Source organism: Lineus longissimus, chromosome 6 (genome assembly GCF_910592395.1).
Source record: "Lineus longissimus chromosome 6, tnLinLong1.2, whole genome shotgun sequence".
In the NCBI taxonomy this organism is placed as follows: Eukaryota; Metazoa; Nemertea; class Pilidiophora; order Heteronemertea; family Lineidae; genus Lineus; species Lineus longissimus.
In genome coordinates this window covers 10,193,803-10,211,999 of record NC_088313.1, presented here as the reverse complement: position 1 = coordinate 10,211,999, position 18,197 = coordinate 10,193,803, and the positions used below count along the sequence as shown (strand labels likewise).

At 40.3% G+C, this 18,197-nt stretch overlaps 1 protein-coding gene across 1 annotated transcript in view; it reads right to left on the bottom strand.

Moving 5' to 3' along the window:
* Positions 1–5,906: 5,906 nt before the first annotated feature.
* The window catches only part of LOC135489960 (uncharacterized), a 34,991-nt gene continuing 22,700 nt past the window's right edge, over positions 5,907–18,197 (bottom strand). The window contains exons 9-12 of the mRNA XM_064775597.1: positions 14,386–15,411; positions 7,351–7,443; positions 6,562–6,893; positions 5,907–6,149 (exon numbers count right to left, since the gene is read on the bottom strand). Coding sequence (XP_064631667.1) covers positions 5,907–6,149; positions 6,562–6,893; positions 7,351–7,443; positions 14,386–15,411 — 1,694 coding nt within the window. The remainder of the gene's footprint in view (positions 6,150–6,561; positions 6,894–7,350; positions 7,444–14,385; positions 15,412–18,197) is intronic.

Below are 18,197 nucleotides of genomic sequence, written 5' to 3'. Positions count from 1 at the left end.
TTACATAGCATTTAACACATTTAAATGTAGGTACTGAAACATTTGGTAGATACTGATTAACAGGATACTGATAAACATTGACCGTACCATAATTATTGTTAAATATTTGTCCTTCCATTTCTAGCTTGATTTAATGGAAAAAAGAGCGTGGCCGAGTGAAACTTTCATGACGAAGTCAGGCTCGAATTATTACTTTAGAGACTTAATCTCTGAAACTGGTAACGAATCATTGAATTTGTCACTGTAACCCTTCCACTTCACTAATCCGTATTTCTTGCCTTGACTGGTCTTGTTTCTTAATATCTTCTCTATCTTGTACTCTAGTTGCTCAGGATTAGGAACGTAGCTCAATTGTAGCTTGTACTTTGGATCACCAAATGTCTCTTTGAGGTGAAGGCCGTAAATGTTGTACCATACTGCTCCTTCGTTTTCCATCTTTCTGGCGTCTATTGGTTTCATATCTATTGATGAGTGAAATGTATTATTGTAACCACTGACCAAGTCACCTAGAACATATATCCACTTGTCGGTCTCCTTAGCCGTGAAATACCTCCACATTTTATTCTTCAAAGTCCTGTTGAATCTCTCTACGACTGCTGCCTTCTTGTTAGATTTTGAGGAGAACCATTCTATGTCATTTTCTGTAAAAAGTTGCTTGACGTGTTTGTTGTAGAATTCAGTACCGTCATCAAACTGGATCTTTTCTGGCACTGCATCTTCAAAAATCACTTTAAATGCATCTCTGATTTCTTCTCCCCTCTTACTCTTCAATGGTAGAGCCCAAGAGTAACGACTGAATAGATCTATGACCGTTAAAACTTCTGCATGTCAACCAAGTCAGCTTGCCACTGTTGATCGATGTATGATACCAATGTCTTTCTGAAGGTGAATTTCTTAAAGGCTGGTTTGTGTAGTTGGTGTGTTGGTAGTGTGTCTAGAAATTCATTCACCTCTTTGTACTTAATACCTTTAGCAGAGCTATGCTCTTGTCTATCTTCCTTTACCTGTTTCCACATTTTACTCAAAGAACTGTAAGCCGCAGGACTCTCGGGGTTGTAGTACAAATCTCTCAGATACTGTTCTTTGCTTTGAGTACCATAACTTTGATTTTCATAACTTTGATTTTCATTGCTTTGATTTTCATTACTTTGATTTACATTCATTTACATGGGTGAAGTATTTATTCACGAGCAGCATAACATGCTAATCTCTGGTGTCAGCAATTATGGTAAGACACATTTTGTTCTTGACCTCTTAGAAAAGGAGTATTGTAAGAAGTTCCAGAGCATAGTCATTTTCTGTCCAACATATTTCAATAATAAGACATATGAAAGGAAATGGATTTACCAAGACAACAACGTCTACATTATTAATCCTGAAGCAGTGGCCAGTAAGTTGGACCTTGTGCTTAAATTTGCTACTCTAACCTTTGCAGGGTCAGACACATTATTATTAATTGGTGATTGTGCTATTTTGAGAGACACACAGAAGAAGGTGTCCGAGTTATGTAATCTTGCATTTTCCAGTAGACACTACAGTCTGACTGTTTGGTTACTAGTTCAAAGGTACAATTCAGTAGTTAAGGACTTCAGAGAGAACATCAGACTCTTAGTCCTGTTTTTTAACAAGGATGAATCAGCCATGGAACATGCCTTAGAAGAAAACAGTGTTATTCCTAAGGACAAAAGACAGTATTACATAGAAGAACTTAAAGTGAATAGGAGATTAGAATTAATCATCAGGTTGCAACATCCTTTCGGGTTTACTCTCTCTTCCTCTTTCTTACAAATGAAACGGCCAAGGGCCATTGTGCTGACCGTATAGATATTTGGTGCTTTGGAATTCATCCAGGTTAAGAAACATTATGCATGTATAGTATATAGGTCAAACCAAAGTCGGTATGACATGTGATGTATCGTTGCTTGGAGTAAGTACCATAAGAATATCATCAAAAACAAGTCACTAATAAACGAGATATTGCACTTTTTACCTATTTTAGTTTTGGCCTCCTGGTGGCCAAGTTGAGCACCAGATCAGATTGAAATTTGGTGTCCGAGGTTACATGACGTAGGGAGTCATGTGTACCAAATTTCAAGTTCATAGCTTTAGTGGTTAAGAAACGTGCCATAGTTACAATCAAACGACCAATTTATGCCATTTGACCTCTGTGACCTTGAAAAGCAGGACAGATCAAAAACTCATGTGATATGTGATGTATCCTTGCTAGGAGAACCTACCATAAAAATGTTATTGAAAACGAATCACTAATAAGCGAGATATCACACTCTCTAGGTTTTCACTTTTGGCCCCCTCCTGGCCAAGTCGAGAATCAGACCGGACTGAAATTCAGGGTCGGAAGTCAGCTGACCTAGGGGGTCCTTTGTACAAAGTCTCAAGTTCATAGCCTTAGGGGTTAACAAACGTTCCACAGTTACGCTCAAATGGCCAATTTATGCCATTTGACCTCTGTGACCTTGACAAGTACGTCAAATCAAAAAACCGTACCATATGTGATGTATCCTTGCGAAGACTATCTACCATAAAATTTTTACCAAAAACTAATCAGTAATAAGCAAGATATGGCTTTATTCAAATTTTTTGTTTTGGGCCCTTGGTGGCCAAGTTAAGAATCAGACCGGACCGAAAATCAGTGTCACAGGTCATCTGACCTAGAGGGTCATGTGTACCAAGTTTAAAGTTCATAGCTTGAGCGGTTAGGAAACGTGCCATATTTACACACAAACGGCCAATTCACACCATTTGACCTCTGTGACCTTGAAAAGTACGCCACATCGACCTGATTTTTTGTCAACATGTAGAGCTACGTAACTTTAACTTTAACTTTTCGGTTTTAGCCCCCTGGTGGCAAAGGCAAGAATCAGACCGAAACAAAATTCAGTGTCAGGGTACATATGACCTTGAGCATGATGTATACAAAGTTTCAGGTTCATAGCACAAGCGGTTAAGAAACGTGCTAGAGGATACAACGGACGACGACGACGACGACGACGAGACGACGACGACAACGGACACAGAGCTATCGTATAGACACCCCTACGGTGAGCCAAAAAGTAGTAGACCCCTTATCCTACAGCACTCATACCTAGGACAATCCATAGGTACTCGTATTCCTTCATTTTATCACTAGGTTGTAATAGTCACTTAATTTAGGTCGTTTAGCTAGTGATGATACTTGTTTCTCAGGGTGAAAGTGGTTGTAAACAGCAAGAGCGGTGTCAGTATTATTAAAATCAATAGCAGACTGGTTTTCTCTCTTCATTTCAAGGTTAACGAAGTCAATTATCTTCTTTCTATGTTCTTCATATTCCGCTGATGTTTTATTTAACTCTTCCATAGCCCTATTATGTCTTTTATTTTCAGCTTCATAACTGTTCTTGTCTAGTGCTTTAAAAAGGTTACCAGATCCTGAGAATGCTAATGCTTTGACAACAGCGCCTCCAATCATAATAACAATACTTGCCATTTAATTCGGTGGATTTCCTTTTATCAACAATTGATATATTACATCAAAACCATTAAGGTCGATAATGTCACGGTGTTCATCTGTTAATTTAATCTCTATTTTATTGAATCTTGACTTGCATGGTATTTGTATTGGTTTAACAAAATCTGTATGTAATAGTATCTCCAATATCAGCTTCTTTAATCGGTCTAATGGCTAGAACATCTGACGGTTCCCCGTTATCAAGTACTTTATTAGTGTTAATTATGTCACAGTGAAAAACAAAATAGTTTATTGGTCTGAAATTCATTGGATAATCACTTACGACCAAACCATCTTCAGAAGAATAAGGCCATTCAGAACGTTTAAATTAAACCAAACAGTTCATTGGTTTTATCCATAAACATAATTTGATATCTCTTCTCATTTCTTCTCTAAAAGTAAGTGTATGTATGTCGTACCAGTGGGTTCTTCTAAATCAAAGCTAACAACATTTCTACTTAAGACGTTTTCTTTCAATTGATATGAAAATGCTTTTGAAAATTTGTCTAGGTCATAAAGACCATCAGGTATCGTAATAAGTGTCATGTATATATCCCTTAACTTGATTTTGACATTCTTCCTAGCTCCACTTATGTTGTGAAAGGAACAAGGTATTCCTGCATCAGTTAAACTAATATTAGATGCATTCTGAATTTCTTTGTTGAGATTAATAACTAAATCACTTGAACTCTGTTCTGGGTATTTGCTAGAATCAATGTTTAACTCAGTTTTCATTTAATTAACTTAATAATATTTTCATCTTCCATTTAATTATTTTAATTTTTAAGATTAAGAGTGAACATTAAAGCTAGTTAGGATACAGCATTTACTGTACCATCACTTGGTGAGTCTATCTTGACTTTAAAAATACGTTTTTATAAGTAAGATTGAACCACTGTTGATAATGTTAATCTAAAAGAATATTGGAAATATTTGAATAATATTTCAATGTTATTCTTAAAATATTTCAAATATTTTTTCATAATCTTCTTCTTTCAATTAAAATAAATTAAATTATCAAACAAAAGGAGTAAAAATTAAAGATAGTTTAAGTACAGCCTTTACTGTACCATCACTTGGTGTGTCTATCTTGACTTTAAAAATATGTTTTAATAATTAAGATTGAACACTGTTAATAATGTTAATCTAAAAGAATATTTGAAATATTTAAATAATATTTCAATATTATTCTTAAAAATATTTCAAATATTTTTTCATAATCTTCTTCTTTCAATTAAAATAAATTAAATTATCAAACAAAAGGAGTAAAAATTAAAGATAGTTTAAGTACAGCCCTTACTGTACCATCACTTGGTGAGTCTATCTTGACTTTAAAAAAAAATTAAATAAGTAAGATAGACTCACTGCATATTATGATAATCTAAAACAATATTTAAATGTTTTTAATAATATTACCAATTCTTTTTAATATCTTCTTCTTTCATTTATTAAATGAAATTATCAAATAGCATATTTGTGGCGTAGCACAACTTTGTTGCAAAGGACGAAGTCCTGCTCTAATACAACTCTGTTGCCAGGAGCGTAGCTCTAATACAACTGCGAGTGCGGCAATGGAGAACAGACACCAGAGCACATCGTAAACACCTGCCCATTACTAGAGCTGGCATTCAGGAAGTTCTGGCCCGTTGAGACAACACTCCAAATGAAGCTTTGGGAAAATGCTGACGACCTGACGGGAAGAACCTCCCGTTTTGTCGATGCATCCAAACTGCAAAAGCTAAAGCACATCTATTCAATAGCCATAGGAGTGTAATAAGTGACATGTCCAGTTACATCACGGTGTCAATAACCCTAATAAACGTATGCCAATGATGTTGTCCCTCCTTCATTGAATGAAGTTTGAATAATTGTTGTGCATTAATTGGAATACAAAAAGAAATAACTTACTATAAATTGTCTTTGCTTGTACTTGTGCTATAACATGACACACTGCATGTTGAGGTGGTGGAAGTTTGGGGGCAGATTTCAAAGTTCAATAGAAAATTTGTTTATTTTGCATGTTGATATTTTTGCAGGAAAAGCATGATTATTGCTCGAAACCAAGATAAGATATCAACATGAAAACACCCATGAAAGTATTAGTTATTGCTGAACTATAACACTAGTGATTTTTTGGTGGAATTTTTCCTTAATAAAAAAGTTTTTTTCGACCTTTTTAAATGGTTGATTATATAGTGAAGACAATAATGCGTTTCACTGTAATAAGTTAGTATTGACTGCCTTCCAAAAACTGCTCGGGTGAAGCTATAATATTTGCCAAAACCTTGGCTTCGCCTCGGTTTTGGTTGAAATTTAAGCTCCGCTTTGCGGTTTCGTGGACACACCCAATACCCCCAGTATCGATTCCTTAAGCGAAAAGCAGTTTTATTGTTCGTATGATTCATTCACAATTGTACTTGCTTAAATCGAATCCGCCGAGATCCACCAAAGCTGGCGGCTCCGTCAAAACGGTGACACTGGTGGTAATCTCTCCACTGGTCAGCCCCATCACGTTGGTAGCTCTGATGGACACTTCATATGTCTCTCCTGGTCGTAATGTCAAGTCAGGTAGAATCGCAAACTTTTCCTTATTAGTTGCGAGAGTCTTGAAACTCTTAAGATAGTAATAGCCTTTTAGCGCAACCTGAAACAGGAAATTAATGTGCTTAGTACTATTTCTAAATGATGCCACTCGTATGGATTTATTCCACTAATGCATTTTTGACCGTTGTTTTTTCTCCACTTTTAGGGTCGGTTACCCGCATGCCATCACAACATTAAGTCAACTCCATACAGTTTCCAGGAACGCTTGACGACGAGGGCGATTTTGAAAAAGAAAAGAAAATGTTAGCATATAACAAAATGCTGGAAGCCAGGTTCCCTCGGGAACTGCACGGAAGGTCTTCACCATGTCTTACAATAAGGAGAAGGGTTAAAAAATTACAAAATTGTTGTCACACATAGTACATGGCCGTATGTCCTAAATCGTGTATATTCAGTTGTTTTCCATTAAGAATGATTCAAGACATGCGGGATATTTTTCATTGTGTTCTCACCTCATAGTAAAGTATGCCACTGGCATCATCGAACCCATCCCACATGACATGTAGGGTATCGTTACTCGACTGGTAAAGATTAGCCGTTGCGTACCGCGACGCCCCCCATGGCCTGATCTGTACGATCGCCCCTGACGTAGATGGCGCTTCCTTAACGATGATCACACCATCTGAGGACATAATTGAAGACCAACCAGCCAGGTTGAAGCAACGCACCGTGCCATAGACTGTTGCGCCATTTGGGATGCTGGAGCCATTGAGGAAAGCTGTGGCGGTGTGATTGTCGCCGATGTTCGTGAAATTCATCAGGCCCAAGGAACCCGAGATGTAACCTGGAATCATTACAAACAGAATAATTAATTTTGAATTTTGAAGAAATAATTAAAACTAATCATCAAAAACGTGTAGAGCAAAGTCGTCATGACTGTAAGAGTTTGTAAGTCGGCCCTCATGAGCAGTATTGTCACCGACTGGATATCAAATTACTTGCCTAATTGATACCATGGGGCAATTTCCTCTGCCCTCGATAGGAGCACAGTAAGCACACAAGGTACCTATACCTCAAATAGACAACTATAATGTGGTAGTTTATTTTCTTTTGTTTCCAAGATGTATAATTAATCGTTTCCCAGCAATTTATATTTTGTATTTAGTTAATACTTTGGTAATAATTACAAATGATACATTAATGCTGTCCTTCAACTTAAACTTCTAGATGCACATGGTACTGAAAGATACAAGTTTTATTTCATTGAGAGGTCATACGGCTGAGAATTGAATCAGACTTACCTAGGCCCCATTCACAATAATCAATCCAACTCTCATTATCGGCAACGTCAAAATTGATGCTAATGTCAGCGCTGGACTGTAGTTTGAGGTCATCTAAAAAAAGATGGAAAATGCCTGACAGAAAATTGCCGTGTTTACAATTGCCCGAAATCTTGTTTATAATCATACATGGCAGGAATATTAGGGCCGTTCAGACAACAGGAAAAAGCCACATGCGATCCGATTGAATCTGAATCTGGTTTAACTTTTTCTCGTCTAAATGCAAAATGATCCGGATCAATGCGGTTCCATCTGGATTATAAAAAACATCGATCGAGGTAGTTTTAATCCAGGTGCATCCGGATGCATCCGAATCAAAAGCGTTGTCTAAACCCAAATGGATACCGAATCGGGATTCATTTTACATGGATGCATGTGCACTAACGTATTTTTTACACCTTCAAAAGCAAAGGTATTGGAGATTTCCACATCAATTTCCACAGAAATGGTTCCAGATGAGACCGGATTACGCTGAAAGGTTAAACGCGCGCAGTTTTTTAGACCTGAATGTGACTCAATCGGATCGCATTCGGATCTGATCCGAATGTGTTTTTTTCGCTTACCGTCAAAATGGCCCTATTGCATATGTTTTTCATTACAACCTTGAATCATTCTTTAGCATTTTCCCTGGTTTAATGGAATCGTGTTAAGGCAGTGATCTCAAGGGACATCTTAATCAAAATTATTCAAGAAAACATTGTGGAACAACGCCTTCAATTCCGATCTCCTGTTGTCATGAAAAGAAACAGTTTTAACAAGCTGTCTTTAAAAAAGACTGAAGGGGTGGTTCGAATTGTGGGCAGGGCAGGGACTGAGGTTTTTGCGCATGTGATGGGGGCAATCTGGGCAGGAGTTGTTGAAATGTGATGTGGTATCATCAGAGGAACCTGTCATAGATGTTTTAATTGTAAATCATTAAAAATGTTCTAGGATGACTGGGGAAATAGACGCATGATCAGTCCCATAGGAATTTGTCCGCATTCAGTAGGCCTATGAAGCTTAGGAATGCAATTGCGAATTGATCTATGATGGCTTATTGCTAGAACATGTATAATTAAGGAATTGAACCCGAGGCGGAGGACCTTGGTTGAGTTACCAAGACACTCGAGGGTGGAGCTAAAATACAGTCCAAACCCGAGCCGACAGGCGAGGGTTTGGACGAAATTTTAGCTCCACCCGAGAGTGTCTTGGTAACTCAACCAAGGTCCGAAGCCGAGGGTTCAATTTCTATTCTAAAATACCTCAAACTTAAAAAGATAGGCCACGAAATAACTTGAATATGTGCGAATTTGGCAAATTCCATCCATCGCCTGCCCGGAGCGCCGGTAGCGCCGTTGTTTACATTATGTCACGGCAGCGCGTACAGGAAGTCCGGATCGGCTCGCTCAAGTGACGCTAAAATCCGCGCAAATGGGCTATTTGGAGCGTTTTTCTCAGCAAATATGTGTAGTGCTCATTAAAAAACTTAGGGTGGTTGATGCTTCCTTGGCTGATTTGTGTTTGAAGCAGTGTTTTGAGAGCCTCAAACTTCTGAAGTGAGCTGTGTGCATGGTTCCACATTTTAGTGCAACCCGAGGGAACTTTGGTAGAGCATCTTGGTTGCGTGTCCAAAACACTCCACTCTCAGAACGAGGCTCATGCATTTTCCGTTTAAAAGTTGACTTTACGGTACCAAGGTATTTTAGAATGATAAATATAGCCCTATTTTGATCTCCTGGTGTTGGCCAGCTAAATGCATACAGTACTGTATTTACCGTAATTCAACTGTGTGGCACACCAAATTAGGTGATTCGAAATTCCCGCCACGCTTTCTCGCGAACTCAACTGGCTATCGATAGGCGGCAGCACCAACAATTTAGACGGCGCAGATTTTTTGGCGACTAAATGTTGAATATCTGCAAAATCAAGTTGCTAATCCACCAAATCAGGGTGAAAGGCGAATATCACTGTTAATGCGATGCTGCTGTGAAAAGTGTAGCATTTGATGGCGCCAGCAAGCTAAAATGTGTACATTCACATTGCGTATTGACAGCTTGACCTCCACAAGCAGACAGCCGACTCAATATAAGATTACTACGCTATACATCGGCGATGTATGAAACAAAATGGGTATTAAATAAATCATTTGTTCAGCAGGTTATAGCAGCTATTAGTAAATTCAAGTGTGCGAATCAAGCTGAGATTAATCTGAGGGATCTAGGCAGAATAGCATTGTCTTTTTGGACGTTACAAACATGAGAACTAATTTGTTCACGCAGATGCATACATGGGACTATAGATGAGTAAAAACGAATAACCAAGCACAGATGGTGGTTCGCAATCGAACCACCAAAAAATAATTCCTCAGTTAATTCACATCCCTCTATGCACAGTCTGTGGTGTTGGGCGGAATGTGTGTATTATACAGGGTGTCTCATAAAAAAGGTAATCCGGGCGAAATGGGTTAATATTTTAAAACCATTAATTATACAGCTTCTGACATTCCAGCACAGTAAAGAATAAGCTATGAGCTTTGTATTGATACCATTATGACGTCCATGCAGTCATGCATGATTGAGCACCATGGTCTTTAAAATGACAGGCAGAAGTGAACATGTTCCAAGTTGGGAAACTCCATGCAGTTGTCGTCTCACATGGTTCATTGTCAATGGTTCATTAATCATTTTATGTCATAACTGGGAGGGGTATTTTGAGGCTCTTATGGTGGGCACATGATGGTGCTTCAGCACATCGCTCTCACACAGTTGAGGAAACATTGACGGCCACTGCTTTGTTCAAAGAACGAGTAATCGCACTGAACCGCCCAGTGGCCATGAACAAGGTCACCAGATTTGACTACCAGTGATTATTTTCTTTGAGAGTACCTGAAGAACAAGGTTTATGAGACTCCAGTTCAAGGTCTAGCAGAAGTAAGAGCTCGCATAATTCGGGAGGTCAATGAGTCGAGGGACAATCCAGAGATGGTGGCATGGGGTGTTCAGGATATGTGTGGACATTGTCAAATGCATCCAAAGAGGAGGGTACACGTGGAGGGTGTCGGAGTTTAAATTGTAACTAGAGGCCCAAGGGCCTGGCGCTCAGCTGAGTTGTTGCTGCGTTGTTCGTATATATTACATTACTCGTCAAACTCTACTAAACTAAGGACTCAAAGCCTAAGGATATTAGCTTCTGGATGTGTAACAGTGAATTACGGTAGACTGGCGCAATCTACTTCAAGCAAGCTCCACCCTTGCAATGTGTGCGCAAACAGATAACCTAACCTATATTGGACCATCAATTCTACACACAGCAACATGATTCATCCTCAGCTGTTGCCATGATGATGATGATGATGATCCTTTTCGCAAATTGGTCGTCTTCTGTCTTTCTTCCATACTTTAGTGCCACCGGATGTAGTCTGCCCTTGTGGAGGGAGCCTTTCAGCACAGGACACAAGAATCCATGCGAATTGAATCACATGGAGAGACTAGCCCAATCACCCGCTTTTGGCTGGGTAGAAATGGGTAAATGTCGCAGACTGGACCTTAAACTCTACTGCCGACGTGTGAGGCCGGTCTGACAGATGAGCAAGTAGGGTCCACCTAATGCAGAAGGCACCAGTTTCCCTAACTAAAAGGGTAACATTAACAAAATGCTCTACCCAACTCTATTATTGCCTAAAGGCCTGTGTACACTAGTAAAATATCAGCAACATTTTTACAACATTTCCAGTTGCAACAAATGTTGCAAAAATGATGCGTAGTGTGTACAGAGCAAAACGCGTCTTACATTTACAACATGTTGTAAAATTGTTGTAAAATTGTTGCAAATTAAATGCAATGCAATTCTTTGTTGCATGTTGTAAAAATGTTGCAAACTCTTCAGCCAATCAGAAATAGGATTTGCGTCATGTGATCTACCTGAGGTCATGTGACTTGAACAAGAAGCAGGTATAGCAACTCTCAAGTGAGTGTCTTGCTTCGTAGGGTGATGAAACCTTTTCTAGAAGTTTCATCCATTCGCAGGAAGTTTTTGTATGACGGCTTGTCAGTCAGCCGCAACTCCTTTAACAGGCAGTTTTATGCCCCATGATCCACCCTCATTTTGATCCAGGGCCTGGTCCATATTCTCTTTGGTTATTTCGCCGCCTCTTCCGTCTCTCAACAATGACAGCTAAAATTGCTGCAGATTGAAGCACTCAAAACACATCTTCTCTCCTTGGAATCATCCATTTTCCCTCCAAAATACCTATTTCCCTTTGTTCCCACTAAAAAGTTTGCAACAATTTACCAACATGTTGTAAAAATGTTGCTAATTTGTTGCAATTTTGTTGCTAGTGTACACAGGGCCTTGAAGGGCTTGTTGCAAAATTGTTGTAAAAATGTTGGTAAAATGTTGGTAAAATGTTGCTAATATTTTACTAATGTACACCCTGCTTAAGTCAAGTGAAACTCTTACAAACCTTAGCAGAATGCCACCATTGAAATGTTGATAGCAAGTAAAAACGTTAAACAGATAGACTTGATTTTTTTAACCAACTGCCACATGCGGTTTTCTTTATTTAGTCAATTTTGAGGTAAGTATTACAGAATGAAATACTTGAATACTAAAATTGACTGGCTCTTCTGATGATTGCACTGGTGAACACCGAAGTCGATGGGATGTGCAAGGTCATAGCTCGATCCTCTCTCTTGGTCATCTGTGATGTGGTCACCAAATATGTTCAAATGCAGCTGCAGTAGTGCAGATCATTCCTGCAAAACATGATGAGGAGATAACATTTTAATTTTGATAGATAGCTAAGCTAGCCAAGTTTTATATCAAATACAAGGCCAACAACAACTGATAAAGCCCGCACCACACGGTGAAATTTGCGTGATGCAAGTGACACGCGTGCACGTTGCGACAGGCAAATTCTCACTGTGTGGGGTCGTATTTTGCTGCGTATCTTCCTCGCGTGTCGAGACGCAGCCGATCTAGCATGTTTGATATTTTCTCGACACGCGAGGAAGTTAATCACCGTGTGGGGGCTACCTGCAGCAATGTTGCGCGAGTTCGACGAATCACAACAAGCAGATCGGTCACATGATTTATAGGTCAGTCACATGATACCAAAATGGCAGCGCCCGGGAACTGTCAAATCCTATTAGAAGTATTATGGACCAAGAAGACCAAATTGCCCTTATTCTCCTGCTGTTACTCCGTCGGAGGCGGGGGCGGAGGCGGCGCCGCGTGGACCGTAGTCTTTGGACAAGGCCATGGATTCAGAGAAGAGAGGATAAGGGGGCCTATGCAAATCTAATTGCTGAATTGCGGGAGGAGGACCCCATGAAGTATCGCCAGTTCCACAGAGTGAGAGTGCGGGTCGAGGAATTTCAGGAATTGCTCGAGATGGTGGGGCCGCAGATACAAAGGCAGGATACAGTAATGCGACGCAGTATCGATCCTGGCCAGAGACTTGATCATGTGACCGATCTGCTTGTTGTGATTCGTCGAACTCGCGCAACATTGCTGCAGGTAGATCCCACACGGTGATTAACTTCCTCGCGTGTCGAGAAAATATCAAACATGCTAGATCGGCTGCGTATCGACTCGCGAGGGAAGATACGCAGCAAAAAACGACCCCACACAGTGAGAATTTGCTTGTCGCAACATGCACGCGTGTCACTTGCATCACGCAAATTTTCACCGTGTGGTGCAGGCTTAAGGCGCTAGGGCCGAATAATCAAGGAATTTCATTGAGAATGAATTGTGATAAGAGTGATGAATCGGCCCCGTTTGAAGCATTGTGCTATGTACAGTGTGCATGTGTCAGTGTGTATCAGCTATCGCATTTATTGTTTGTTGACATTTCAAATCGCCGGAGTCGATCCTCAATTACACTGTTTATGTACATTGGCAACCTTACCCGATGATACCAGAACGATGTTTATTATTGTCTTGTTTATTCACATTAGTTCTGCTATGTGACAATAGTTATTTGTTGAGTAATCCATGATTTAAAGCCGGACTTTGACATCGTTTCTCAGACCAAGCTGCATTTCGCAGATCGTTTTTCAACGATCGTCGACGAACTATTTCAAATTAATCACATCCAATTAAACAATCCAAGCCTTCCCTAATGTCATCAACATGCAAAAACACAAGCAGCCAAATATTATCGCCTATGAAATTGTGCATTTAATGAGAACTTACCTCCGAATTGACAGAACGCGATCTATTCCATAGCATGGTCTCCTTACGACTGAACTGCGCAGACTCCGAGACGTGACGTTCGCTGCACGTGGGATAACTCGCGCGAAATTTAAAATGCTCTTCTTGGGGGGGGGGGGGTGCTCACTAAATTGCGCCAGTAACACCACCTGGTGAGAAATTCATGAACCACGCCTATTGATAATGAAAGAGCAAGCTTTGCTCTATAAGATTAGATTTGATGCATGATCCCCAACTTAAAGAATTAGGAGAAATCAGCTGCTGGAAAAGTTTTTGGAAAATTTCGCTCGGTGCCACCTAGTGGCCAAACCGCTCATCCTGCCGGACCCACATTTGGTCTATTCAGGAGTCCTGAAGGGTCTCAACGCCTCAGAGGGAAAATCTATCGCCTATCCGCCATTGTTTTGAAACGTGCCTGTTTAACGGACAGCCAGACAGACAGACAGACAGACAGACAGACAGACAGACAGACAGACAGACAGACGGACATTCATTCTACCATTTACTCATATGAATAGCTCAGCTTGTCAGCTGAGCTAAAAATGTTGGAGTCATGTGGAATAAAATTTATCTGAAAGAAAGTGATGTGTTGTTTATCATTAAACATGCTTTCATTCTCAGCCGCGTAATGTGACTTAATGTCAAGCTTGAATTTCCCTACATGGAACCAGGTGATTTCTCCAGACCTTTTTCAAGGCCATGGTGCTCAGTCATGCATTGCAGGTTGGACGCACACTTAACTGTGCTGCAATGAGATAAGTTGATAAATTAATAATTGCATTTACTGACTATGTGAGTACTTACCACTTCCTAATCCATCTCGTATGTAGTAAATCACAGGTGCAGTTAGGTCGACCAATATGGGGTCAGACGCAATCTTAGTATCCAGGCCTGCCCTGTTGGTCCCGATCACTGTCACATGCACGTTCGAATTATGATACATCTGCAGGCCACTGTTCATAGCAGTATTAGCACGGCCGACCGACTCCCAGCCCTGAAGTTGAGTCCCACCAGGAACGGTCCCAATTGCCCAGCGGTAGTCCACAATTGGCGATTCCAAATCGACCATGTCCCAAGTCGCCCGTAGTATTGACCAGTCGTGAAGGAAACCTGTGTGAACCTGCAGAGGTTGGGTATGATTGTTGAATGGGGACACCCTGTGCGGTTGTGGACGTGATCCATCCTGACAATGCACGACCGACACAGAGTCCAAGGCAATACCAGTCTTCTCTCCCAATGATGAAAACTTAATAAGAGCGGATGTGGTTTCTGTAGTAAAGTAGTACACGTGCCTTTGCCAGTCTATGTGTTTTTTCAAGTCGTCTTGCATGTGGTCATACCTAGATGGCCTACTGTACAGGCTGAACACATGGCTGACTCCAGGAACTTCAAGTCTGCCTTCTTGGGCAAGTAAAGGTAAGCTTCCTGGTGCGACATGGCTTGCCTCGAACGATAATCGGTACTTCTCATACGCTGCAAGTCCAGTTAGAGTCTGTGAGACATCCCCGTAAAACAATAAGAATTGTTGTCCGTCTTTTGCCAACACTTGTTGCGAGCCCAACAGCTCCCATTCCGTCACGCTGCCTTTGGTCCAAGAGCCAACCGAGATACGGTCGCCGACTTGGCTTGGCTCCGCCACGGCTGCATCGAAATCTAAAGCATCAGAGTCGTACTCGAATGATGGGTTACCTATGAGATTTGTAGAATCGCAGGCAAGCTTCGACGCGACCACTGGGGGTGTATCGTCAACAACAACACCGTCACTCACGACGACATCTGATGACAGCCCCGCAGCATCAACGGCACGAACTTTGTTGTAGAAAATGGATCCTGGAATATCAAATTCACTTTTATTTTACATTATTACCTACAAATACGTATGGACTACTTGCAACAACTGATTCATTCTGCAAATGATGAATGACCTGTTTTTACATTTTTGATACAGGTACATTGCCATATCAGAAGAAACGAGGCTAGGTTATCGAATGGGATTATTCGATCAGCGAGCAACTTAAACCTTCTTGAAATTTCGCAAAGGGGATGTTCGGCTAAGGGACCTGATTACCAAAATTTTTTTAGGGTATTTATAGTAGGAATTAAAAGATGAAATTTGCATGGATGGTACAAAAGACCGAACTCTAGATGATGAAAAAAGAAAATCTCGGCATATCTGTAATTAAGGATGGAAAACAATGAGGTTTCTAAAAAGTGGCAAAAAAGGTAGAAAACAGTAAGAAATTAAAAATATTAATATGAATATCTTTAGAATTCATTATAATCTGTACCCTGACAAAAAATTATTTTGATCCGAGATTGCCTTCATGCAGAAAATCGAGAAAAATCAAGAAAAAACGTCATATTGCTGGGTGTGTGTATTGCATGGAATAGCCATTTAAAATGACCAGCACAAAAGAATAAATGAACCAGTAATAACTTTGATAACACAGTCCTGTGGCCCTGTGTCTGTTTCATTAATTGACTAGTTTGGTTGAAGATTGATTTGGCTCTGTATGCATGCATTCCATAACCTCTTGATGACCAGGCGGTTAACCCTTTTTGCTCATGTGTGTCTCCAGCGCTGGTCAGAATTTATTCACCCTAATTTGAGTATATACTGTATGTTCAGCGAAGAAAAACTACATGCATATAGCGTTTGTGCAAGAATTGGATTGGCAAGGGTGTTTCCCATTCATATCGACTTTATGTGCAGGCAATTGGTACTTATATTATTAACTTGTGTTTTTTTTAAACATGTCAAAATGTACATCAGTTATCAGTACTCAATATTTGGTTCTTTTTAGCTCACCTCTTAGCAGAGGTGAGCTTATCCCATACCGTGGCGTCCGTCGTCCGTCGTCGTCGTCGTCGTCGTCGTCGTCGTCGTCGTCGTCGTCGTCGTCGTCGTCGTCGTCGTCGTCGTCGTCGTCGTCCGTCGTCCGTTAGCAGGGCACGTTTCGTAACTGTTAGAGCTATTGAGTTGAAACTTGGTACACATGTACCCTTATGTAATGACACCTTGGAGACCAAGTTTCGGTCCGATTCGTTTCATGGTTTCGCCACCAGGGGGCCAAACGTTAAAAGTGAAAATATGCAATATCTCCCTTAATAGTAGTCGGGAAATTTTGAAAAAAATATGGTAGGTACTTCTAGCAAAGGTGCATCATATATCCTCCGGGTTTTTGATTTGACCTCCTTTTCAAGGTCACAGAGGTCAAATGGTGTGTAAATTGGCCGTTAGGATGTAACGATGGCACGTTTCTAAACTGCAATGACTATTGATACCAAATTTGGTACACATTTACCCCTTAGTCAGGTGATCTCAGGGACTGAAGTTTGGTCCAATATGATTCACCACTTGACCACCAGGGGGCAAAATCCAAAAACCTTAAAAATGTGATTATTCCTTAACTTCTTGCCCGATTGCCACCAATTTGATATCATGGGTATATCTAACCACCATACAGTATATGTCACACAGGTTTTTAATTTGACCTTCTTGTCAAGGTCACAGAGGTCAAATGGCGTAAATTCGCCGTCAGGCCGTAACTATGGCACGTTTCTTAACTGCAATGACTATTGATCACAAATTAAGTACACATGTACCCCTTGGTCAGGTGATCTCAGGTACTGAAGTTTGGTGCGATCTGATTTGCTGTTTGGCCTCCAGGGAGGGGGCCAAATCCTAAATTCTTCAAAATGCTATTATTCCTAGTAATGACTTGCCCGATTGGCACCAATTTTATATCATAGGTACATCTAATTCTAACAACCATTCAATGTGTCACCCGGGTCTTCTTTGATTTGACCTACTTTTCAAGGTCACAGAGGTCGAATGTACTGTAAATTGGCCATTTTGGGGAAATTGTAACTGCTTGGACCTACATCAAACCTAACACTACATGACACAATACCATGCTCTTTATCCATCTTTCCTCCACATGAGGTGAGCACAATGGCCCTGGCCATTTCATTTATGTTGGTGTTCTTGCTTTTTTAGTGGTATTGTCTTATTATTGAGTATAGAATAGGCCATCTACAATGTGATTTTTATGTGTGTGACAAGATCAAAGTAATTACATCATCAAGCCATACTCTGAACATGATGCCCAGTGGCAAAACCAAATTATATAAATCCCTCAACTTGATCATGATGTCATCACAATACCTCCCCCCACCCACCCCTTTTGTGTTGGTCATGGTTCATAAGCAATTTCTATAGTTGTTTTCCACTCTAATGACATTGGCTGTCCATGACTAAATGCCGTTTTTAGGCAGTGGGTTCATTTCTTGTTATGTAATAGTCCTTGTAATAGTGTTGGGGAATTTTACCTGTGTATTTCAGTAGTGCACAGTTGTTCTTCAAAGATGCCTGAAAACCAATGTGAACACTGTACCCATGTATTCACCCGATGGAGTCATTTGTTGACACATTCGTGTCCATTTAGAGTGAGTGCAGTGGATGCAGCTACCTTTCAAACTCTTGAAAGACCAAGCAACGTAAATAGTGTTAAGGATGCTTTGGGAGCCAATTCAATTTGTGAGCGACTTATTATTTGTCAGGCCGGCAAACTTGCCGTACCAGGAGTGTGGCCATTTGTGTTTATACCCGGCAG